A 26,144-nucleotide genomic window follows, 5' to 3' on the forward strand; every position below is an offset into this window, starting at 1 on the left:
CGCAGTTGAAATATATTTAAAAAATATAAATTGTCCAGTAGCACATTACAGACCAACTCAGTTTGGTCTTGGTAGAAGCTTTTGTATCTGAAGAAGTGGACACACACAACCTGCACACAAAAAATTATACCAAGAAGAAGCCAAGTGTATATTTTGGGGTACTGTTTGGTAAAGTATTCTCTGCATTTTCCCAATTCCTTTTGGAATTCTTGTCTGGGTTGTGCCCTAATCGTCTCTGTTAATCTGGCCAATTCAGCATGGGGTAAAAGCCTAAGAAAAAGCTAAACAACTTCAATCCTAAAAAAGTTCAACAATTTAAGCCCTAAGAAAAGAGTTCAACAACTTCAATCCTTAAAAAAAGTCAACAACTTTGGTCGGCCCTTATGGCCCTTCACTTCATCAAATCTGGCCCTCTTTGAAAAAAGTTTGGACACCACTGCCTAATAGGAAAGCTTCTGTATTTTTTTTTTCACAGGCCCACCAGACATGTATAAGTGTCCCTTCTGCTTTACTGCACCCCCAGCACAGGTTTTTTGTTCGTTTTGCTTTATACATTTTAGCTATTTTGGTAGGTGTTAAGTACCATCTATAAAACATCTTTTATATAGATGTTCCCCCCACCCCAAGGCAAAAGGGACAAGTTTCTTACGCTGCCTTTCTCTTTCAGCGCGTTGGCCAGGTTGCAGTAGGCGTCAGGGAAGTGGGGCTGGAGCTCAATGGCCCGCTTGTAGGTATCGATTGCCAGATCGATCAGCCCCTGTTCGTAATACACACATGCCAGGTTGCCGTGGACAACAGCGTGGTTGGGACTCAGGCTCAGGGCCCGTAGGTAGGCTGCAACGGCTCTGAAATGAGATCAAGGACTGCTTCAGTTTCATTGTCACCAGGGTGGATAAAAATCTGTTTTTTAAAAAATAAAATGCTTTGGGAGGATGATTAAGAGGATTGAGGCGGGCCGGGACTGCTGATTCTTTTAGATTTGTTAGCAGCCTTCGACATGGTTGATCACAAACTTTTGGACCACCGCCTTGCCAACATGGGGATTCAGGGCACAGTCAGACAATGGCTGTACTCCTTTATCTCAGGTCGGGGACAGAGGGTGGCGCTAGGGAGGGAGTTGTCGCTGCGGCACTCCTTGTTGTGTGGAGTGCCGCAGGGCACAATCCTTTCCCCGATGCTTTTCAGTATCTTTATGCGCCCCCTTGCCCAGATTGTCCGGAGTTTAGGGGTGAGTTGTCGTCAATATGCTGATGACACCCAGCTTTATCTGTCAATGGACAACCACCCTGACTCGGCCCCAGACACACTGACCAGATGCTTGGAAGCCGTGGCTGGGTGGCTGCGTGGGAGCCAGTTGAAGTTAAATCCTTCGAAGACAGAGGTCCTCTGGCTGGGTCAGGACAACATGGGGTTGGGGGGCCAACTCCCATCTCTTGCGGGGGCGCAATTAGTGCCAGAGCCTTCTGTCAAGAGCTTGGGTGTAACCTTCGATGCCTCTCTTTCCATGGAGGCGCAGGTTGCAGCCACAGCAAAGGTGGCATTTTTCCACCTCTGCCGTATTAAGGAATTGCTTCCTTACCTTTCTCGCCCTGATCTGGCCACAGTGATCCATGCGATGGTCACCTCCAGGCTTGATTATTTTGACTCGCTCTATGCTTAGACTCACTCTAACACCCTATATGGGATTTGGTATATAAATTTTCCCGTGGCTTTTTTGCTGGCCCATGTAGGACGAGCATGGATAGCTGGCTTCGGTGAATAGCTGATGTTTCCTCCCTTTATAGTCTTGATTTATGGGCTATTACTAAAATGAGGCTGCATTTTAAGCTGTATTTTAAGCCGTATTTTAATTAACTGGGGTTTTTTTTCTATTATATTTTATTGTAATTTATATTTGGTGTTAGCCGCCCTGAGCCCGCCCTGGCAGTGAGGGCGGGGTAGAAATAAATAAATAAATCAGGAAAGAATTACTTGTTTTAAGTTTTTCATGTGTGCGAAAACTCAGTCCAAGTTTTTCTTGGGAAAAAAATGTTTCAGCACATCAGTTAAGCAACATGGATACATATGCTACCATGTTACTGTTTTAGTGAAATAAATTGCTTAAATTGTTACGAAGGAAATGTTTCTTTTCTCCTTCCAATCAAGTACAGCAGAAAAGTTGTTCATATAAAAAGTGTTCACTTATTAAAGCTCACCTTCATTTCGTCACAATCGGGCTGTATATAGCAGAACCAAATCATTTTTGATACAACCGTAGAAAAGACTCTGAAGTTAGGATTCCAAAAAGGAAACCTACCTCCGATTGTCAATATTAAGAGGATGCCAGCAAGGCTGAACCTTCCTGTAAAAAGGGGGATTCAAATCAAGTCTTATGGGATTTGGGATTTAAATCAATTTGCTTTAAATAAAATCAACTCTCTAGGCAACAATGGGAGTTAGTTTGGGTATGGGTGCAACTACTAAACTGTGAACATAAGACGTAATGTGATTATACGCAAAAACAATAAAAACCATTTATATAAAAAAGAGAATATAAGCTCTATGCCTATTTGCTTACCTGTCAAATATACGCGCCTCCTTCAAGACGTTCCCCAGATTAATGTAAGCATCCAGGAAGTTGGGGTCCAGGGTCACCGCCTGAAAATATTTAAGATAATAGATTTTTGTTACTAATACAGTCATACCTCAGGTTGAAGTAGCTTCGGGTTAAGCATTTTCGGGTTGTGCTCCGTGGCAACCTAGAAGTAACAGAGGCATTACTTCCGGGTTTTGCAGCTTGCGCACGTGCAGATGCTCAAAATGATGCCACATGCATCCACGGAAGCAGCAAATTGTGACCCGAGCATGTTCGCTTCAGGATGAGAACGGGGCCCCGGAACGGATCCCGTTCGCATCCAGAGGTACCACTGTATAACAGCATGGTTACTTATAAATAAGTGGGTCAACTTTGACCTAGGCTGCCTCCTACCTACCTTCCTACCTTATCTATCTACCGACTTTATCTTATTATATATCTACTTGCCTACCTATCTTATCTACCTACCTACCTACCTACCCTATCTATCTAATCTATCTACCTACCTACCATCTAATCCAGGTGTGTACCAACTTGGTCCTCCAACCCCCATCATCCCTACCTAACAGAACCAGTGGTCAGGGACAATGGGAGTTGTAGTCCCAAAATAGCTGGAGGGCCAGCTTTGGCCATGCCTGAATCTATCTACCTACCTAATCAATCAATCTATCTATCTATCTAACTAATCTATCCATCCATCTACCAACCTTTCTTATGTATCTATCTAATCTACCTACCTAATCTACCTACCTACCTAATCTATCTATCGATCTATCTATCTATCGAATTGAATCGAATCTACCTACCTATCATCTATCTAATCCAGTGTTTCCCAACCGGTGTTCCGCGGCACAGACGTTGCCTGGTGTGCCGTGGGAGGGAGGCGGGCGCTTTCTCGTTCGCGCCCTGCAGCGAGAAGGGCAGCGTGGCGCCGCAGAAGAGGCCCAGGAGGCAGCAGGCGCCCAGCGCGCACCCGAGTCCCGCCCAGCTCGCCATGTCCGCCCGCAGCATTGGCGACCCGAGCCAGGCTCCGCGGGCGATGCCCGTCTTATGGCGCGCGCCTCTGCCGAACGCTCAGCCCCGGCGCCGAGCGGCTTAGCAACGCCGTCCAATCAGGGCGCATCTCGGCTGGGCGGCTGCGGCATTCTGGGAAATGTAGTCCTCGGGCAGCAGCAGCATTCTGAGAAGGCGCGCTTCTTCGCCGCTGCGCCTTTTCTTCCTCATTCCTTCTTTGCTGGCAACGCAAAAAGAGGTGGAGGAGGAAGAGCTGCTGGAAATGCCTGTGTGGGCATCGGTGCGAGCAGGAGATTTAGGCCGGGTGGGGTTGTTAGAGTCAAGATTTTATTTTGTTTATGTCCATCTTGCTGTTCGTGATACTAAACTACTCTTTATAGATCTCGTTATAACTTGTGTGGGGATTGCTTAATTTCGTTGTGGGTGCTTTGATACGGTTTCTTATGAGTGGTAATTATGTAAATATTGCCATGTCGTAAGCCGCCTCGAGCATGGTTTTTAACTATGGAAACAGCATGCAAATGACGATGATATCTAGGGAGGTTTCAAAGGCTTTGTAAGCAGAGTGAAGGAAAGAAATCCAGATGTGATTGTTACGCATTGTTTTTTGCACCGTGAGGCCCTCGTAGCCAAGACTTTACCAGCAGACCTAGTTCATGTGTTGGATGATGTTGTGCGCATGGTAAACAGGCCCAGGTTGCGCACTGAATAAAGTATTTTATAATTTTTCATATTTCTGTTTACTTACTATTTCATAATAAAGTAATTATAAAATACTATCTTTGTGTTTATTTGATTCCTATTAAAGAGAGTTACTTTATATATAGTCAATATAGGCACAGAGTTAATTTTTTAAACATTTTCTAATGGTGGTGTGCCTCGAGATTTTTTTCATGAAACAAGTGTGCCTTTGCCCAAAAAAGGTTGGGAAACACTGATCTAATCTATCTATCTATGCAAGGAATATCAACTGTATGAGAAATGGTACCAACTAATGGTACTAACAGGACACCGGAGGCCCATTGCAGCTGAAAAAATGCCTCCAATTTTAATATAAAAAAGAATGGGAAACTTTTATTGCATATTGACAAAAGCAGTGCACACAGGTTAATACATTAGCAGGATTAATTTTTTAACAAAACCCACCTGTAATGGTTAAATTTAAAGTAAGGACAGTCCCCGGATTTACAAATCAGTCTCCATACAAAATCCATTGAAGTTGAAAAGTATCCCCGAACTCATTGAAAAATTCTGATAACCTTAAATTAGTGATGATGATTTTATTGAAGAAGAAAAAGAAGAGTTTGGATTTGATATCCCGCCTTTCACTCCCCTTCAGGAGTCTCAAAGTGGCTAACATTCTCTTTTCCCTTCCTCCCCCACAACAAACACTGTGAGGTGAGTGGGGCTGAGAGACTTCAGAGAAGTGTGACTGGCCCAAGGTCACCCAGCAGCTGCATGTGGAGGAGCGGAGACGCGAACCCGGTTCCCCAGATTACGAGACTACCGCTCTTAACCACTACACCACTGGCTCTCCAGTGATGTTAATGAATGATGATAATACAAAGGAACCAGGGGAGGGAAGTCAAATAATCCCATAATGTGGGATTAACATTGATTGTGCATGCAGTTGTTTTTTTAAAAAAATATTCTTTAATGTAATGATTTGGTTTTTCGTGAAAACTAAAAAAATATTATACAGTGGTAACTTGGGTTAAGTACTTAATTCGTTCCGGAGGTCTGTTCTTAACCTGAAATTGTTCTTAACCTGAACTTTAGCTAATGGGGCCTCCTGCTGCCGTTGAGCCGCCAGAGCACAATTTCTGTTCTCATCCTGAAGCAAAGTTCTTAACCTGAAGCACGATTTCTGGGTTAGCGGAGTGTATAACCTGAAGTGTATGTAACCCGAGGTACCACTGTATATATTAAAAAATTGCATCCAATTTTGACAATGTTATTACAAACCACTTCATTCAGCCCTGCAACATCTTGCGAAGCAGCGATATACTAATATGCCGCTGTTATTATGTGACATTGGTCAAAGCTTTCTGGGAAATAATATATGATGAGTTTAAAGAAAATGTTTGAAAATACATTTGTCAAAAAGCCAGAAGCCTTCTCACTAGGTATAAGATTTCTTATGTCTGCAAAGACGGCAGCAAGAATGCAACTAGCCCAATGGGGCTTAGATTGGATTGTTATGAATGAAAAAAATTAGTAAAAAAAATTTCAAAAGAGAATGCTACTTGCCCAATTAATAGGGCTTAGATCGGGTTATTAATGAAAGAAATGATAAAAAAAATCTTTAAAAGAAGAGAGAGTGCTACTAGCCCAATTAATGTGGTTTATATTGGATTGTTATTAATGAAAAAATTAATAAAAAATGATTTAAAAAGAGAATGCCACTAGCCCAATTAATGGGGCTTATATGGGATTGTTATCATTATCATTATTTTTCCAGGCCTTCCCATCTGGAGCCCAGAAACCCCATAACAGTTACCTTCTCAAAGTGATGAATCGCCAGCCAGATTTCCCCTTGCGCATTGAACACACAGCCGAGGTTACTCCACGCCACAGCAAAGTTAGGTTGGGTCTCGATGGCTTTCAGGTAGCAGGCCTTGGGAGGGTCGAGAGGTAGGTAGGTACAGGGGGAAGGGGGTATTTGCACAAAAGAAAAGCAAGAGAAAAGTCCCAGTTAGTATCCCTCCTCTGACCGGCCAAAAGTGATCCTGCGGTAGAGGCTCGCTCGCTGGCGCCAAAACTAGCGTGCTGGCGGGTGATGCTGCGCCGGCGCAAACCAGGACCCGAGTGCAAATCCACCATTGTCAGTTATGCTGACCCTTCGATATATAGCAATTCTTTCCTAGCAAGCAATTCCTCGGCCAAGGCCAGGGCAGTTGCTTTCACACTTGCAATCGGCTTCCAATACGCCGCCATTTGGATTGTGACAGTTTGTATAGCATACTGGCTGAGGTCAGATGACCTTGGGGCTGGTCTCTCCCAAATATTCTCGTTGTCAAAATGACAGCAGGGCCTTGGTTCTCAAACGCCAAAAACCTGGAAGGAAGCTTCAAATTCTTCTTTTACAGCAGCCTTTCTCAACCTTGGGTCCCCAGATGTTGTTGGACTACAACTCCCATAATTCCTAGCCAGCATGACCTGTGGTCAGGGATGATGGGAGTTGTAGTTCAAGAACATCTGGGGACCCAAGGTTGAGAAAGGCTGTTTTACAGGAAGGCTCAACTTTACTGGTATCCTCTTCACAGAGGTTTCATTTCGGGAGCCACAAAATCCCTGCTACTCAAACGCCGCAAACCCAGAAGGAAGGCTTAATTCTTCTTTTACAGAAAGGTTCATATGGACAATAGGGCAGTTTATGAAAAAAAAAATTGGAAAATGTCTGCTCCAGAGGTCTTATCTTACTACATTACGGATTATATAGCTATCTCTGAAATTTCATGCATATCAGTTAATATCTTGACCCTGCTCCACTGAAAAGCATTGGGTGTTCAGTAGGGCGGTTCATAAAAAACTTTTTTTTGAAAATGCCTTCTCCAAAGGTACTACATGAGGGACCCTCCTTCATGAAAATAGCCGTTTTCGTATATTGTGAAGGCTGAAATGTCAATTCAGTGGAGCCGGGTCAAGATATTAACTGATATGCATGAAATTTCAGATATAGCTATATACTGTAAACCCTAGTGTAGTAACAAAATACCTTTGGAGAAGGCATTTCCCCCCCCCCCCAAAAAAAAAGTTAATATGAACCGCCCTAATGGACAGGCGCAGGTTTCCCTTTGGGAGTCACAAAATCCCTGCTACTCAAACACCTTGGTTCCCAAACGCCAAAACCCCGGAAGGAAGCTTTCCTGTTTCTGGAACTTTTTGGAAGCCAGATGTCTGACACAGCTGTCGGCGATTGTTTCTGGGGTGCCTGCACCAATCAGAAGCTGTGCCTTGGTTTCCAAACATTTTGGAAGTCCAACAGGCTTCCGGAATGGATTAAGTTTGGTGCATTGGTTTTTGCAATTAATTTTGTGCTTTTGTTATTTCTTGTATAGTACAGTACATTATCGCTTTCATTTTATGGATCAATGGTCTTGTTAGATAGCAGAATTCGTGTTCAATGGCTGTTTTTGTAAAAGTCTGGAACGGACGGATCCATTTTGCATTCCTTTCCATGGGAAAGCACGCCTTGGTTTTGGAACGCTTTTGAAACTGACTTCCAGAGCGAATGAAGTTTGAGTACCGTGGTAACCGGTCGTTAAAAACTTCCCTAAAGGTTCAGCCTTGCTGGCATCCTTGGTTTTGGAACAGATTCCGTTTGAGAACCAAGGGACTACTGTAAGTAGAAATTACATTAGAAGATCCAGAATACCCCATGAAAGACACGGTCTCTCTCTTTTTAAAGAGCAAAACCTTGGCTCTCCAACCCTGAACTCACCTGTGCAGGACGCACACCTGAATGTTACTTTCACAACCTCAAATGACAGCTTTGCACAAAAGTCCCGGTCCCTGCAATGCGAGCGCGAGAAGTCGCCGGCGCCCCCTAACAGCACGCCGCTCGCGCCCTCGCTGCCAACTGCCGCGCTTTGCCGCAATGCCCCTGGGTGCTATGAGTGGCCAACCAGACTGATTCATCTGCCGGACAGGCCCACACAGAAACTCAGAGGGGTGGGGAGTCTTAAATTTGTGCCAGAAACCTCAATGCATCGCAACCCAATTTTGCCGAGAGGCCTAGAGGAGCCGCCCACAAGGAGATGAATCGTCTAGTCCACCATTCACAAGGGCCCCATCACACGCCGTGTGCATTTCCGCTGCGCCGCCCTTGCGCTACCGCAGGACCACAGCGCGTCATCAGCAGAGCAGAACGCTGCAATCCAAACAAAGAAGGAAAAAGGATAAAAAATGAACCATCGGGAGGAGTTAGATACTTTTAACTAAGTCCTTTCCCAATTATCTCTTTTAAATCATAAGGTACTTTTTTTACGTTTATTTCTCGGAAAGAAACGTGGCTAGGACTATCAATTGCTCTCTAACGTTACTCGCTCGTACAGAAAATACTTAAGCAGTTTCCGAAGCCACAAGACAGAAGATTCAGGCATGGAGCAAATGGTTTTTGTCGTGGCAGTTACAAACCCGTTACCATATTTCTCATGTGAGTTTTCGGTGCGTTCCTTCCTGGAAGAGGAGGAGGAGGAGAGTTTCTGCTTTAGATCCAGCCCTCGAGCTCCCTCTCCTTACGCATGGAAAAGGTTTCCCCCACCTGAAACCTTCTAAATGTAATATCAGTGGTGGAAAACCAAAAACGAGAGAGAAAATAAAACAAGATCATTAGTAAAAAGTTCCAACAAAGCAATCGAAAATCTCTGGGTACGTCTTAACACGGGGGGGTGGAGGGGGGACGGTTGGTCTGTATCAGGGGGCATGCAGAAGGGTAAGGGGTTAATGGGGGCAACAGCAAACTGGAAGAAAGGCTCTGAAACTCCCGCAACAATTGAATTTCAATTCAGGTGGTAAAGATTGTGCTGGTTTGGTCTTGCAAATGCACTGATGGCCAAAGAAATACATTGCCGTTTGTCCAGAATATATATAGATGTATTCCCCCACCCCACCCCCGGTTTAATAGAGTTCTCGCGAAAAACGGAATAACACTTTCAAGCTAGGCGTGTCTCTCCAGAGCTCTGAAACAAAGAAGTCAGCAACCTAAGGCAGGCGCGGTATCTCAGCTGGTGACCAGTCACGCTAGAAGCCGTGGTGGTGTGCGATTCGAGTTAGCTGTCCGCCTGGCGCTTTGGAGAAGGCGTTTGGATGCCCCTATTCAGAGTCGGCACAATGGGGCTGCCTGGAGCGGCTGCCTGCCCAATCTGCGCTTGGAATTAGTCCATTCCCAGAACCAGAGAGCGGATTCTCCTGGAAATCGGCTTTTCTTCCCCCCCCCCCCCCGCCCAGAACGGCAACCAGTCGGAAGCTACACTGTTGACGCACCCCACTCGAACGCACGCGCATGGGGCTGGAAGCGAAGGACCTCCGGAGCTACTCCTCGTTCCTCCGCGCCCCGGCAGCTGCGTTAAGGTGGCTTGTAACAAGGCAATTTCGGGTCCCGTTGGAAACCCCCCCTTGACGGAGAGCCGTTTTGGGGTTCGAATTCTCGGCTGGAAACCGGACTGCTAGAAGCCACCTTCCCACTCTCGGCCGCACGTTTTTCTTTGATCAGCTCATCTCCCGAGCAAACCAGCCACGTCACTTGACCCTTTGGACAAAGACAGATTGTTCGAAGGAAGCAAACCAGGACTATTTGCCAGCCTTTCTTCCACTGTGGAGACGGGGGGGGGGGGGAGTTTAAAGAATCGTCTTTTTTTCAATGCCATATTCAGAAGGAAACATTCGATAAGGTTCTTCTCCACTTACAAGCCGCAAAGGACTTTAGAAGAGCGCCTGCTTCTCACAGGAACCACGGACTAAGTCAGCAGGCAAGCCTCAGTTTGGAAGGAATGTTTCTTTCCAGATCAGAGAATGGTGACGCCCCTGAGTCACATCACAATAGTGGGTAGTCTCGTTCTGCGGCAAGACTCAACGTCTTAAAACCAAGTATTAACGGGGGCTTGCCAGATCTGGCCCCGCAACTACGCTGGGGGAATTCAAGGCCTTCGGCTTCTCAGCCATTTCTTGGGAGTCTCGCAGGTCAGCGGAGCATCGAAGACTTGGCGCAAGCGTTCACATTCTCAAAAGACTGATGTTTTAAAACTCATTCTACAGAACACCTACCTTGGCTTCTTCCAAGCGACCCAGGGCTTTGAGCAGATTCCCCAGGTCACTACGCACGCAGTACAAGTCCTGGAAATTAAACGCATTGGGTCAGTCCCCAAAAGAGGAAATGGCAATGTCAAAAGATCATATACAGTGGGGCCCCGGTTCTTGAGCAGCTTAGTTTCCGAACAACTTGGAACCCGAAGGTTACAAGCCCGGAAGGGGGAGTTCCGGTTTTGGAACTTTGCCTCAGAAGCTGAACGGGTTCCTGAGCTTCCGTTTTTACTGTTGTGCAGAAAATTTAAGACCCCCACAATTGTAATTAAGGTTTTTCTCATCCTGTTTTACCCTTGCGCAGCAAATTTAAGCCCCCTCCATTGGGTAATTAAGGCTTTTTTTATCCTGTTGTACCCACGCAGCTAATTCAATCCCCCCCGGCATTGTAATTAAATCCTTCCGTTTCTGATGGCCATGTTCTGACGCAATATTTGGTGCTTTTGTTTTTGCTATTTTTTGCGTTTTTGTTTGTGTGGCTTTTTCATTTTTGTGACTGTGGCTTGTTTTTTCATTTTATGATTGATTGATTGATTGTGTGACTGCAGAAATGCATCAGAGCACCCCATCCAAACAATGACTATCATTAGTTCAGGTCAGAAAAAATTATTTTAATTTTTATCATCTACGATACTGTCTTATTTCTTTTATACTACAGAACCCAAAGGGTGCTCATCAATGGTTCCTCTTCATCCTGGAGAAGAGTGACTAGTGGGGTGCCACAGGGTTCTGTCTTGGGCCCGGTCTTATTCAACATCTTTATCAACGACTTGGATGATGGACTCAAGGGCATCCTGATCAAATTTGCAGATGACACCAAACTGGGAGGGGTGGCTAACACCCCAGAGGACAGGATCACACTTCAAAACGACCTTGACAGATTAGAGAACTGGGCCAAAACAAACAAGATGAATTTTAACAGGGAGAAATGTAAAGTATTGCACTTGGGCAAAAAAAAATGAGAGGCACAAATACAAGATGGGTGACACCTGGCTTGAGAGCAGTACATGTGAAAAGGATCTAGGAGTCTTGGTTGACCACAAACTTGACATGAGCCAACAGTGTGACGCGGCAGCTAAAAAAGCCAATGCAATTCTGGGCTGCATCAATAGGAGTATAGCATCTAGATCAAGGGAAGTAAAAGTGCCACTGTATTGTGCTCTGGTCAGACCTCACCTGGAGTACTGTGTCCAGTTCTGGGCACCACAGTTCAAGAAGGACACTGACAAACTGGAACGTGTCCAGAGGAGGGCAACCAAAATGGTCAAAGGCCTGGAAACGATGCCTTATGAGGAACGGCTAAGGGAGCTGGGCATGCTTAGCCTGGAGAAGAGGAGGTTAAGGGGTGATATGATAGCCATGTTCAAATATATAAAAGGATGTCACATAGAGGAGGGAGAAAGGTTGTTTTCTGCTGCTCCAGAGAAGCGGACATGGAGCAATGGATCCAATGTTAGGGTGTGAAACCTAAGACGCTGGCAAGTTAGCAATGACATGTGACTTTAAGTAGTCAAGCTCATTAAGTTGTTAAGTTGCTCAGTATATAAAGAGTGTTTGTTTTCTCTGCCTGTGGGGCGTGAAGCAAAAATGTCTGAAAGCTCCGGAGGTGTTTCTGTTATCTTTCTGCAATAAACCTGTCTTTGGAAAGACAGGCTTCCCTGTGTCGTTATTTCTTTGCTGCTGAGACTCTGAAGCTTGTACTGCAACAAGAATCTCTGCACTGGACTTAATTAATGCTCTGCAAAGAGAACTGTTGCTGGTTGCGCAGCGGAAGCGTTTACTGGACCAGTACACAGACTCTCTTAGGTTATGGCTCCTTCTACGTTTCTACAGCTGTATTGTGTGCAAAGAAAGTGAAAGCAGCTTTCGGATGAGAGAAGACCGGCTTGGTCGTAAATCCAGCTCTTAAAGGAACTGAGAGGCTGCAGAAAGTTGAGAGAGCTGTGTAAGTGAAGATTTACAGCTTCATTAGCTGCAAAAGGCTAGCTTGACCTCCCATTGTGTTTTTGTTTTGTTAATAAAAACAGAGAACGGTGGTAGGTTGCTAGTGAAGAGACGGAGGGAAAAAGTTTAAAAGGCTTCAGAGGAGGCTGGAGGCATCTGAAAAGTGAGTAAAACAAATCCCAAGGGGAAAGAGAAGCAAGGGCACACAGAGGGAGTAGCAGCAGACCCCAAGAATGGCAGTGGAAAATTTCCAGGTTCCCTTTACAAAGTTGAACTCTGCTAATTACGTGCAGTGGTCTAAGAGGGCTCAAGTCTGGTTGGAAGCCAAAGAAGTGTGCGCTGACTATGTCCAGAGGCGAAAGCCGTTTGTGGCTGTTGCAGCAGATGCCACAGCAGAGCAACAGGCTGCTGCACATGCTCAGAACAGGGAACATGATAAAATGGACACTAAACTAGATGCATGTTGATGGTATTGATAGACGATTCCCAATTACCTCATGTGGAAAATTTAAGGTCTACATTTGAAATTTGGGAAGCTCTTAGGCGAATTCACCATAGAGCCATGCCCGGAGAGAAGGTGAACATTATACGTGCTTTGTATGAGTTGAAACTGAAGCCAGGGGATAGTGTGGTTGAACACACGTCACAGATGACTGAGTATTTCAACCGACTGTCATCTCTAGGTGTGAATTTTCCTGAAAATATTAAAGTTTATACTCTGCTTAGCAGCCTGCATGCAAGGTTTGAAAACTTAGTACTAACTTTACAAGTTTTGCCAGAGGACCAGCTGAATATGAATTATGTGACTGGTAGATTGTGTGAGCAAGAATATCAACATCATCGGAAACGTATTGATAATTCAAATACCCCAAGGGTTGGATGTTCAGATAATTCCCAGCGTGGGGGAACTAGCAGGCAGAACTGTAAGGAAGCCTCACAAGTGTCTGCTATGGCCAGCAAGTCATGTTTTCAATGTGGCAGCAGGTTTCATTTGATAGCAAAGTGTCCAGAAAAGCAACAGGAATTTCAACAGTCCAAGGCCAGTTTCCTTGAGCTACAGGGGAAGACGACGTGAGAACTACAAGATTCAACGATCCAGAGGGGGAGCAGGTGCTGATAAGGGACTATCTGCAATGGCAGCACAACAGAGTCCTAAAAGGAGCCAACAAACCTTGAAGTGGATAATTGACAGTGGAGCAAGTCACAGTTTAATTCCAGCGACATCTAGTGGCAGCTTGATGAACTGCAAGACATTGCCAGTTGCAAAAACTGTGACTATAGCAGACAATAGTAAATGAGAAATGAGCCTTAAAGGCACAATTTATGTTAACTGTTTGCAAACTAACCTTCCTGTTTTTGTTCTTCCAGGAATGAAGAATGGACTTTTGAGTGTGTCATGCCTGGTAAAGAGTGGTTTTAAGGTTGAGTTTGAAAATGATGTGTGCACCATTTCGAAACAGGGGAAGAAGCTAGTTAAAATTCCCTGTGATGGGCTTTTTGTTTTGGATGAAGAGCAGTTAGCAGCAGGTAGATGTTCAACAGGTGAAGCGCAAGCTAAGTGTGTAAATAAGGCTCCTCATACAGGTTGTGTACATCTACTACACAGAAGGTTAGCTCATATATGCTTTAAGTATGTAAGCAAGATGCCAGATTTAGCTGAGGAGTGTAACATTAAACCCTGTCCAAATTTTCTGGATTGTTGTGCTTGTAAACATGCTAAGGTTAAGACATGTAACTATCCTAGATCTGATAGAGTAAGCAAGAAACCCTTTGAACTTGTGCACACAGACGTGTGTGGCCCTATGCCAGTCAAATCGCTTGGAGGTGCGAGATTTATGCAAATTTTGGTGGATGATTTTTCAAGGGCTAGTTGGGTTTTCTTTCTGAAAGAAAAATCACAAGCAGCTTCCATCCTGATGGATTGGATTGAAGAAGTCAAATGTAAATTTGACACCAGGGTGTGTAAAATACAATCAGATCGTGGTGGGGAATATGTGAACCACACGCTGGAGACGTGGTTAAAAAGGAAAGGTATAGTTCATAGACTTACCAATCCCTATTCACCACAGGAGAATGCAGTTGCCGAAAGAAAATTTCGAACATTACAGGAAGCCATTGCTGCTTTGCTGTTTGATTCTGGACTTCCACAGCATTTTTGGGCTGAGGCTGCACTGTATGTGAATTATACTTTTAACAGAGTGTACAATAGCACAGTAGGCAACACTCCTTACTTCATGCTATTTGGGGGAAAACCAAAAATTGATCATCTAAGAGTTTTTGGATGTCGTACTCATGTGCTGGTGCCTAGGGCACAACGTAGGAAAGGCGATCCTAGATCTAAAGAAATGTTTTTCTGTGGTTATCAAGCAAACACAAAAGGTTGGAGATTTGTGAATGTAGAAGGCAATCAAACGAAAATCACAATCAGCAGAAGTGCGGAATTTTGTGAACAGGATGGTTGGAATAAAATTCATGGAAATCCTGACATACTATTTGATGTGGTGAACAGTAACAATGAAATTCAGGCCCCAGGGCAAGTATTAGTTCCAGAACAGGATGAGGAATTTGAGTCTGAGGATGAGAGTGAGAAATCGTTTAGTTCACCCAAGTCTGTAAAGTCAGAATCTTCTAGCTCTAAAAGTTCACCTGTACAGCAAGAGAGACCTGTAAAGTCAGAATCTTCTAGCTCTAAAAGTTCACCTGTACAGCAAGAGAGATGTGTAAAGTCAGAATCAGAAAGTTCTTCAACTACTAGTGACAAACAGGTGACGACTAGTGATTCTGGGTCAGAGGAGGAAACTGAAGGAACATCGCAGGAACTGTTAAGGCGTTCCCAGCGTACCAACAAAGGTAAACCTCCTGAAAGGTACCAAGCTATTAGTGTTTGGGCTGGTTTGGCAAATTGCGAACCTGAAAGTTTTGAGGAGGTTGAGCAATTACCCCAGGAAGAGGCCACTAGGTGGCGTGAGGCCATGCAAAAAGAGTTGAATTCTATGATAGAACTGGGTGTGTTTTCCATCACCAAACTGCCAGAAGGTACCAAGGCAGAAAGTTGTAGGTGGGTGTACAGGATAAAGACAACAGCGATGGGGAAACCAGAGTACAAAGCAAGGCTTGTAGCTCGAGGTTTTACGCAAAGAAAGGGGTTACATTATTCCGAAGTCTATGCACCCACTTCAAGGAGTGAAACCCTACGGGCACTATTAGCAGTTGCTGCTCAGAAAGGGTTCAAAGTGAATCAATTTGATGTCTCTACAGCTTATCTTCATTCAGACTTGGCTGAAGAGCTCTATATGGAGCTACCACCAGGATTGAAAGTTGGTAAATCAAATCAGGTTTGGAAACTACATAAATCTATTTATGGACTCAAGCAATCTGCTCATAATTGGAATGAGTGTTTGAATGACGTTTTGGTAGGCATTGGTTTTAGCAGGAGCAAGGCTGACAATTGCTTATATTTCAGAGGTTCAGGAGATGCTCAAGAATCTTTGCTTGTTTATGTAGATGACCTGATTTATACTTCAAAGACACAAGAACAAGTAAAAAAAACTAGCCAAAGAGTTAAATAAACACTTCAAAGTTAAGAATCTTGGTGATGTGAAGGTCTATCTTGGTGTTCAGATAGATCGGACCAAAAATGGCAGTTTTCTACTGAATCAAAAAGGCAAGATATTGCAAATGTTGAAAAAGTTTGGCATGACGGAGTGTGCAGGTGTTAGAACACCAATGGAAACGGGTTTTGTAAAAGACAATGAGTTCAAGGATAGTGCTGAATTCAAGCGTGCTGAAATCTTTCAGTCAGCACTGGGAAGCTTACGTCAACTTTCGCAATGGAGTAGACCAGATATTGCTTACGCTGTTAACTTACTCAGCAGAGAAGCTTCAAAACCTAGTGTAAATGCATGGAAAGGAATTCAAAGAGTGTTAAGATATTTACAATACACCAAAGATTTTTGCCTTGAATTATCTTCTGAAGGACAAGCACAGATTACTTGTTTTGCAGATAGTGATTGGGCAAATTTAAAGGATAGAAAATCAGTGTCTGGCTGTGTAATAAGATTTGGTAACTCTCTGATTGGGTGGAGATCCAAGAAACAGAACCTGATTGCTTTGTCGTCAACAGAAGCTGAGTTTTGTGCCTTATCTGAGTTATGTAGAGATCTAGAATTTTACAAATGCTTGGCACAAGAGATGTATGAAAAGGCCATCACTCCAATCACTGTATGGGGTGATAATCAACCGTGTCTTAAGTTAGCACAAAATGGGCAGTTTAAAGGTCGTACAAAACATTTGGATATCCGCTTTCAAAATGTTTGTCAAACGGTAAAAGCAGGAATTGTTAAATTAAATCACTGTCCCAGTCATGAAAATCAAGCTGATGGTTTTACAAAACCGCTTGGGTTTCAGCGGCATGAAAATTTTTGTGAAGAAATGGGTCTGAAGTAATTTTGTTTTTGTATTGCCAGCGAGAGGGGGTGTAAGGGTGTGAAACCTAAGACGCTGGCAAGTTAGCAATGTCATGTGACTTTAAGTAGTCAAGCTCGTTAAGTTGTTAAGTTGCTCAGTATATAAAGAGTGTTTGTTTTCTCTGCCTGTGGGGCGTGAAGCAAAAATGTCTGAAAGCTCCGGAGGTGTTTCTGTTATCTTTCTGCAATAAACCTGTCTTTGGAAAGACAGGCTTCCCTGTGTCGTTATTTCTTTGCTGCTGAGACTCTGAAGCTTGTACTGCAACAAGAATCTCTGCACTGGACTTAATTAATGCTCTGCAAAGAGAACTGTTGCTGGTTGCGCAGCGGAAGCGTTTACTGGACCAGTACACAGACTCTCTTATCCAAACTACAAGAAAGATTCCACCTAAACATTCGAAAGAACTTCCTGACAGTAAGAGCTGTTCGACAGTGGAATTTGCTGCCAAGGAGTGTGATGGAGTCTCCTTCTTTGGAGGTCTTTAAGCAGAGGCTTGACAACCATATGTCAGGAGTGCTCTGATGGTCTTTCCTGCTTGGCAGGGGGTTGGACTCGATGGCCCTTGTGGTCTCTTCCAACTCTATGATTCTATTCTATTCTATGAGAACATTAATGATTGCTTTCATTTTATGGATCAATAGTCTCATTAGATCAGGCATGGCCAAACCTGGCCCTCCAGATGTTTTGGGACTACAATTCCCATCATCCCTGACCGCTGGCCTTTGAGCTAGGGATGATAATAATAATAATAATAATAATAATAATAATAATAATTATTATTATTATTTTTATTTATACCCTGCCCTCCCCAGCCAAGGCCGGGCTCAGGGCGGCTAACAAACAATAATAAAAACAAGTTGAATGAATACAACTTAAAAACAAGATTAAAATAAAACATTAAAATATTGAAACATTAAAATATTAAAATGCAGCCTCATCACAGGAGAAAGGGAAAAGAAAAAAGAAAGAGGGGGAGGGAATCAAATTGGCTCCAAGCCAAAGGCCAAGCAGAACAACTCTGTCTTACACGCCCTGCGGAAAGAAATCAGATCCTACAGGGCCCTGAGAGTTGTAGTCCCAAGACACCTGGAGGGCCAAGTTGGGCCATCTCTGCATTAGATAGTAAAATGCATGTGAAATGGCTGTTTTAGGGTTGTTTTTCAAAGTCTGGAACGGATTAATCTGTTTTGCATTCCTCTCTATGGGAAAGTGCACCTGGGTTTTGGAACGCTTTGGTTTCGGAACAGACTTCCGGAATAGATTCAGTTTGAGAACCAAGGTACCACTGTATATAGAAATTGTACAGTCTCTCATTATCTTCGTCCTTCGTATGCTTGGTTCCTTTAAACATCAGAACCTTGCGGAAACGTACAGGTCTTGAATACACCACCGAGAATAACACAGCAGGTAGCACTCCTCTGTTGATTCAACGTGGGGACAAAGTCAGCCCCACTTAAGACGCCCAAAGCGCTGCCCCAGATTAATATATGTGGCTGTATGGACTCTGATCTTCCTGGACTGGTACCAACAACAGGGGGAAGACACAAGCAATGAAAGGAGAGTAGCATAGATGGCCAGTTTCAGGTGGATAGCAGTGTTGATCTGTCATGATGTTGTTTAGTCGTTTAGCCCTGTCCGACTCTTCGTGACCCCATGGACCAGAGCACGCCAGGCACTGTCATATTATGACTATGATCTGTCATAGTCATAATAAATAACAGGATGAAAGATGAAAAATTATTTTTGAATAATTCCAGTGCCACCTTAAAGATCAACTAAATATAAGCTTTCAAGATATGAGCTTTGACCTGTACCCCCCCCCAAAAAACAGGGCTTTCCTTCCCCAAAGAAGGTCAACAACTTTGACCCAACCCCCCTCCCAATGGGGTAGATCACTGCCAGTTTTTAATTCTGTAAGTAGATCACAGCCTTTTGGGAGTTGGCCACCCCTGATATACAATTAGAAGATGGGGAACAATTGTGGAAAGAGGGAATTAATTTGACGGCTTGCAGTTCGTTGAAAGAAAATGCTGTGGCATCTATTAAGGCAGAATACTCTTCCTCGGGGCAAATAGGGGTTGCCTGAGTCGTGAATGAAAATGACCCCGTATTAGGGCAATGTATTCTGGCAACCTCCCTCTTACACTCTTTTGAGATTTCAACTGACTGCTTTTGACACCCTTCTGATGCAAACTGGGCACGGGGCCCTCTGACAACCAGTAACTCATCTAATAGTTGAAATAAATAAAATCTGAGTATCTGACGAAGTGTATATTACACATGAAAGCTCATACCTTGTATTTAGTTGATCCTTAAGGTGCCACTGGAACTAAAAAAGATTTTTTGTCTTTCATCTTGTTATTTGTTATGCTAGATGGGCAGTGTAAGCCATCACCTGGGCACTTGTTTAAGAGTGTTTAAAAACGCTCTTTCAAACGGTCAGAGCAAAGGCGATCCCGTAGTTTTATGCATCAGCAAACCTGCTTCAAAAAAAGACTAGGGGAGTTCAAGCCTTTAGACATAGGTGAAATCATTACAGCGCAGTACCACTACAGCCTCGAGAATACCTAAGAGACTTAAAAGGCAAAGGTAAAGCGACCCCAGACCATTAACTCCAGTCGCGAACAACTCTGGGGTTGCGGCGCTCATCTTGATTTACGGCCGAGCGATCTGGTGTGCAGCTTCCAGGTCATGAGGCCAGCAAGACTAAGCCGCTTCTGGCAAAAGCAGAGTGGCGCACGGAAACTCCGTTTACCTTCCTGCCTGAGTGGTGCCTATTGAGACATTTGGTCAAGTAGCAGGATTTAAACTGAACAAACAGAAAATGAAAGTGTTGGAAAAAAACTTAACAATGGAAGAAAGAGAGAGATTTCAGAGTGAAACAGGGTTGGAAATAACAAAAAAAGTGAAATATCTGGGGGTGAACTTAACATCTAAGAATGTGAATTTATTTAAAGACAATTATGAAAAGTGTTGGACAGAAGTAAAGAAAGATTTAGAAATATGGTCTAGACTGGTGACTGGGGGCGGCCGCCGAGACCACATAACACCGGTCTTGAAAGACCTACATTGGCTCCCAGTACGTTTCCGAGCACAATTCAAAGTGTTGGTGTTGACCTTTAAAGCCCTAAACGGCCTCGGCCCAGTATACCTGAAGGAGCGTCTCCACCCCCATCGTTCTGCCCGGACGCTGAGGTCCAGTGCCGAGGGCCTTCTGGCGGTTCCCTCATTGCGAGAAGCAAAGCTACAGGGAACCAGGCAGAGGGCCTTTTCGGTAGTGGCGCCCGCCCTGTGGAACGCCCTCCCAGCAGATGTCAAAACGATAAACAACTACTTGACATTCAGAAAACATCTTAAGGCAGCCCTGTTCAGGGAAGTTTTTAATGTATGATATTTTAGTGTTTCCTGGTTTCTATGGAAGCCGCCCAGAGTGGCTGGGGGGGCCCAGCCAGATGGGCGGGGTATAAATAATAAATTATTATTATTATTATTACTGAGACTTTCCTTGTTAGGCCGAATTGCTGTTATTAAGATGAATGTATTGCCTAGAATGTTATTTTTGTTTCAGACGTTACAGATTTTAGACAAGATGGACTGCTTCAAGAAGTGGCAGAAAGACATATCCAAATTTGTCTGGCAGGGCAAAAAGCCCAGAATAAAATTTAAGATTTTAACTGACGCAAAAGATAGAGGGGGCTTTGCCCTGCTGAACTTAAGACTCTATTATGAATCGGCAGCTTTTTGCTGGTTGAAACGTTGGCTGCTTCTTGAAGATACAGACATTTTGGATTTGGAAGGGTATGATAATAACTTCGGTTGGCATGCATATTTATGGTATGACAAGGTAAAGGTGTATAAAAGTTTCAAAAACCATATTGTTAGGAAAGCACTATACAATGTTTGGATTCGATATAAAGACTTGTTGGAAGGTAAAACTCCCAGGTGGTTGTCACCAATGGATGCTAAGGCGGTGAAAAAACTTAATATGGATTCTAATTGGCCAAAATACTGTGAAATCCTAGAACAAGATGGTGAGAAGTTTAAACTTCAGAGTTATGAGAGACTAAAGTTCAAAGTTCGAGACTGGCTACATTACCGTCAGATAAATGAGACATTTAAGCAGGACAGGAAAATAGGATTTCAGAAGGAGAGGTCAAAGTTAGAAACAGAACTGTTAGAACCCAATACTAAGAACTTGTCTAGAATGTATAACTTGCTGTTGAAATGGAATACACAGGATGAAACGGTGAAATCAGCTATGATTAAATGGGAACAGGACATCGGTCATGACATTATGTTTGCTGACTGGGAACAGTTATGGACCACTGGTGTTAAATTCACGGCATGTAATGCCTTAAAAGAGAACATAATGAAAATGATTTACAGGTGGTACATGACCCCAGTCAAGCTTGCAAAAATATACCATTTGCCCAATAATAAATGTTGGAAATGTAATGAGACTGAAGGTACCTTCTACCACCTTTGGTGGACCTGCCCAAAGATTAAAGCCTTCTGGGAAATGATCTATAATGAAATTAAGAAGGTCCTTAAATGGACTTTTCCTAAGAAACCTGAGGCTTTTCTCCTGGGCATGGTTGGCCAACTGGTGCCAAAGAAGGACAGGACCTTTTTTATGTATGCTACCACAGCAGCAAGAATTCTTCTGGCAAAGTATTGGAAGATGCAAGAACTACCTACTCTGGAAGAATGGCAGACAAAGGTGACAGACTTCATGGGACTAGCAGAGATGACTGGCAGAATCAGAGACCAGGGGAAAGAGACAGTGGAAGAGGACTGGAAGAAGTTTAAATTATATCTTAAAAACTGTTGTAAAATCGAGGAGTGTTGAGATGTCAAGGGGTAAGAAGTAGAGAAATACAGCTGTAATTATTAAGTTTAAAGAAATTTAATGAAAGGGAATCAATAGATAAACTGATTAAAGGGTTGCTAAAGAACTTTGGAATAAGGATGCAGCGAAAGGGAGGTATGGGGAAGTCGGTATATGTTTAATGTTGTGTATGTTTTTGTTTTGTAATGTGTTTGTCTTTTATTATGTGTTTGAAAAATCAATAAAAAATTTTATATAAAAAAAAAAAGAGTGGTGCCTATTGATCTCCTTGCACTCGGACGTGCTTTCGAACAGCTAGGTCGGCAAGAGCTGGGACCGCGTGACGGGTGCTCACCCCGTTGCGGAGATTCGGACTAGTCGACCTTCTGACCGGCAAGCCCAAGAGGCTGTGGTTTGCACCACAGCGCCATCTGCGTCCCACTTCCTAAGAGTCTTGGCCTTTCTGAATAAGAAGAGCCAGCTGCAAAGCTTTCGAATCTGAAAATGGAATTGCTTTCGGAATCGCACTGTTCAAACCACAACAAGATTTCGGAGGGGACTCAGCCTTCTCCCGAAGGAATTCAACTTACAGGGTTGTACTGCAGGGCAGAGACATAGGCCTGCACCGCTCCTTCCATGTCGCCTGCGGCAACTAAAGCAGCGGCGAGGTTGATGTATCCGTCAATGAAGTCCGGCTTGAGGCGCAGGGCATGCCGATAGTGCTCGATCGCCTCCTGCAGTTGGCCACGTTCCTTGTACACGTTCCCCAGATTTGAGTAGGCTTCGGCCAGCAGCGGATTCTGCTTGATTGCCAAAGTGCTGAAGTGAGCAGACCTGGGGGGGGGGGGGGGAGGGACACAGTATCATCTGGCATTTAATCTAATAGGTACTTTCGTGTTTATATATATATATATATATATATATATATATATATATATATATATATATATATATATAATTTCCTCTTTTATAACCAATTACAATCAACAATTATTCAATTTTATATTTTACATTCTGTCCCGCCCCGCAAGTTACCTCATCTTCCATTTCTGGTTTGTTACAAACAGTGTTGTTTTCTGCATGTTGATGTACCGTATTTTTCGCCCTATAGGACACACTTTTTCCCCTCCAAAAATGAAGGGGAAATGTGTGTGCGTCCTATGGGGCGAGTGCAGGCTTTCGCTGAAGCATAGAGAGCGAGAGGGGTCAGTTCGCACCGACCCCTCTTGCTCTCCAGGCTTCGCGCAGCTCTTCACAAGCCGTGGGAGCCCGGCGCTGGGCTCCCACGGCTTGCGGAGAGCTGCCTGTTCTGGCAATACAGCCCCCCCCCACAAAGTCTGAGGGACAGTGGACCGGCCCCCGGCTGAAAAAGTTTGCTGACCCCTGCCTAAAATCATTAGCAGGATGACTATGACACTTGTAGTTTAATGTTGACTTCTGGACATAATGGAGATGTAAAAGATGTGGATTATTATAAAATATGCCAGATGAAATGGTTAACAAAACGACCCACAAAGGGGAGAAGGCAAGCCCAGGAGATTCTTTGGAATCTTGTTTTCATGTTGGTTGTTGGAAAATCAATCGTATTTTTCCGTCTGTAAGACGCCCCCATGTACAGTGGTACCTCTGGTTATGAACTTAATTCGTTCCGGAGGTCTGTTCTTGAGCTGAAACCACTCTTATCCTGAGGCACACTTTCACTAAAGAGGTCTCCCGCTGCGCACACTTCGCAACCAGGGGTAGCCACTTTCAGGTTAGCAAAGCTCATAACCTAAAACGTTTGTAACTGGAAGCAATTGTTGTAACCAGAGGTACCACTGTATAAGACGCCTATTTTGGGGGACTCAGGTTTAAGAATATGGGGGGAGATGCCCTAGAACAGGGATCCTCAACCTTCAGCCCTCCAGATGTTTTGGACTACAATTCCCATCACCCCTGACAACTGGTCCTGTTAGCTAGGATTCTAATTTACCAAAGGAAAGCTATCAGCAGCGATCGACCAAACCCTCCCGGGGGTCTACCAGTAGATCATGCTCGACCTGTTGGACATCCCTGTTATAGATCATATCCCAACAGGCTTTTACTTTACTTTTTGCTTTTACTATACGGCCTAGGACACTTGTACCTATGGGACCACCTCTCCTGGTATGCCCTACAGAGGACCTTACGGTCTACAAATAACAAAACCCTGAAGATCCCGTGCCCCAGGGAGATTAGACTGGCCTTGACCAGAGCCAGAACCTTTTTGGTTGTGGCCCTGGCCTGGTGGAACACTCTCTCACAAGAGACCAGGACTCTGCGGGACTTGACATCTTTTTGCAGGGCCTGAAAGACGGAGCTGTTCCACCACGGTTCAGCCTGACTCATTTTCTCTTTGTATAAGAATAAACACTAAGGAGGTTTCCCAGGCCACTCACAGGTCCTTATAATATCAGTGGAAACAGTTGATCCAGGCAAGTATTAACCGCTTTCCATTTTAACCTGAGGATTGCCATTTATCCAGTCTAATCTTAATTTCAATTTATTTGAATTAATTTTAGGATGCATTTTAATCATTTGATTGCTTGTTTTTATGTATATTGTATTCTTTATATGATTCAGGTACGTAGCTGTGTTGGTCTGACACTGTCGAAATATATATAAAAATAAAAAGAATTGTCCAGTAGCACCTTAGAGACCAACTAAGTTTGTTCTTGGTATGAGCTTTCATGTACATGCACACTTCTTCAGATACACTGAAAGAGAAGTCAGGGTAGTAGGAGATGGGTGATTGGCTCAATGGGTATGGTAAACCTGTTGAGGACTGTTAAGGACTGCAAATACAGTGGCACCTTGGGTTATAGACGCTTCAGGTTATAGACGCTTCAGGTTACAGACTTCGCTAACCCAGAAATAGTACTTCGGGTTAAGACCTTTACTTCAGGATGAGAGCAGAAATGCACGGCATTGGCACAGCAGCAGCGGGAGGCCCATTAGCTAAAGTGGTACTGAAACATCATACATACATCACAGAAGGGGTGTAGCCCAAGACCACCCCCCAGATACATCATACCTACATCATAGAAAAGGCGGTGACAACAGAAATCCCAGTGCTTTGTTTATCTCCTGTCTGCCAGGTTATCTGATAATGCCTTATCTGATTGCCTTTCCTGATAGTCTGGCCATTCCTTTGAGATGGTAATCACTTAACTCATGAGACAATGGGAAGGTTCCCTCACCCTCTCCCTCCTTGCAGAGAAAAATTTGGTCAGTTTGGGAGTCAAAATGGTTTCAGCACTGTATTCCTGTGCTGCTCCAGACATGTGGTTTATATATTTATGTACATGTTTCTTTGGTACATTTATGAACATTTATTATATATCTAAGACCTTAAAATTCTTATAACAATTCCCCCCTTTGAGGATGTAATTTTTTCTCAAAAAAATTTTGCCCCACAAATAATAACATGGTATGTTGTAAGTGGATGCCTTTGTGTAAATATAGGATATCACATAAAAATAACGCATGTTGCATTTTGTTACTAAATTACTTGTGGAATTCTAACACTTTGGGAGAAACATTTACTCAATAGTGGTCTATGCTTTACAGCGGTGCCCCGCAAGACGAACGCCTCGCAAGATGGAAAACCCGCTAGATGAAAGGGTTTTCCGTTTTGGAGGCTCTTCGCAAAACGAATTTCTTTATGGGCTTGCTTCGCAAGACGAAAATGTCTTGCAAGTTCCTGCGGGGTTTTTTCCCTTCCCCCCCCTTTCCTAAGCCACTAAGCCGCTTATCAGCTGATCCGCTGATAAGCCGCTTAACAGCTGATCGCTAAAAGCCGCTAAACCGCTAATAGCGCTAATCCGCTAAGCTGTCAATGGGCTTGCTTCACAAGACGAAAAAACCGCTATACGAAGAGCCTCACGGAACGGATTAATTTCGTATTGCGAGGCACCACTGTATACACTTAGCAGGAAGGTCCACTAATGACTGAAAAATGCAGTTTGTTTTGTTTCTGCCTGTTTTTGCATGTTCTCAGGCGTCAAAGTTAGCTTCACCATACCACAGCAACAACAATCCCTGATGAATCCCCTTAGGGCTTTCATTTTGGCCACGTAGCCTTGTCTTTGCCTTGGCCTTTCTATGGGATTTTATTGTCAAAGGCTCATGTCTTCCACTCATGGGAAATTGCTCACTTGCTCTTAAGGGACCAAAAAGCTAGTTGCAGCCTGGATAAAAAGGTAAAGGGACCCCCCCTGACCATTAGGTCCAGCCGTGACCAACTCGGGTTGTGGCGCTCATCTCGCTTTATTGGCCGAGGGAGCTTCCGGGTCATGTGGCCAGCAGAACTAAGCCGCTTCTGGTGAACCAGAGTAGCGCACGGAAATGCCGTTTACCTTCCTGCCGGAGCGGTACCTATTTAGCTACTTGCACTTTGAGGTGCTTTCAAACTGCTGGGTTGGCAGGAGCAGGGACCGAGCAACGGGAGCTCACCCCGTCGCGGGGATTCAAACCACCGACCTTCTGATCGGC

The 26,144-nt window shown here is 44.0% G+C and overlaps 1 protein-coding gene across 2 annotated transcripts in view; it reads right to left on the minus strand.

Annotated features, from left to right (window-relative positions):
• Positions 1-26,144, minus strand: part of LOC309361767 (UDP-N-acetylglucosamine--peptide N-acetylglucosaminyltransferase 110 kDa subunit) — an 89,869-nt gene that overhangs the window by 46,197 nt on the left and 17,528 nt on the right. For both annotated transcript variants that reach the window (XM_081896907.1, XM_081896908.1), the window contains exons 3-7: positions 22,223-22,466; positions 10,358-10,426; positions 6,090-6,206; positions 2,558-2,637; positions 650-845 (exon numbers count right to left, since the gene is read on the minus strand). In XM_081896907.1, coding sequence (XP_081753033.1) covers positions 650-845; positions 2,558-2,637; positions 6,090-6,206; positions 10,358-10,426; positions 22,223-22,466 — 706 coding nt within the window. The remainder of the gene's footprint in view (positions 1-649; positions 846-2,557; positions 2,638-6,089; positions 6,207-10,357; positions 10,427-22,222; positions 22,467-26,144) is intronic.

The sequence above is a fragment of the Podarcis melisellensis genome (assembly GCF_964234715.1).
Source record: "Podarcis melisellensis genome assembly, chromosome: Z".
Lineage (NCBI taxonomy): Eukaryota > Metazoa > Chordata > Lepidosauria > Squamata > Lacertidae > Podarcis > Podarcis melisellensis.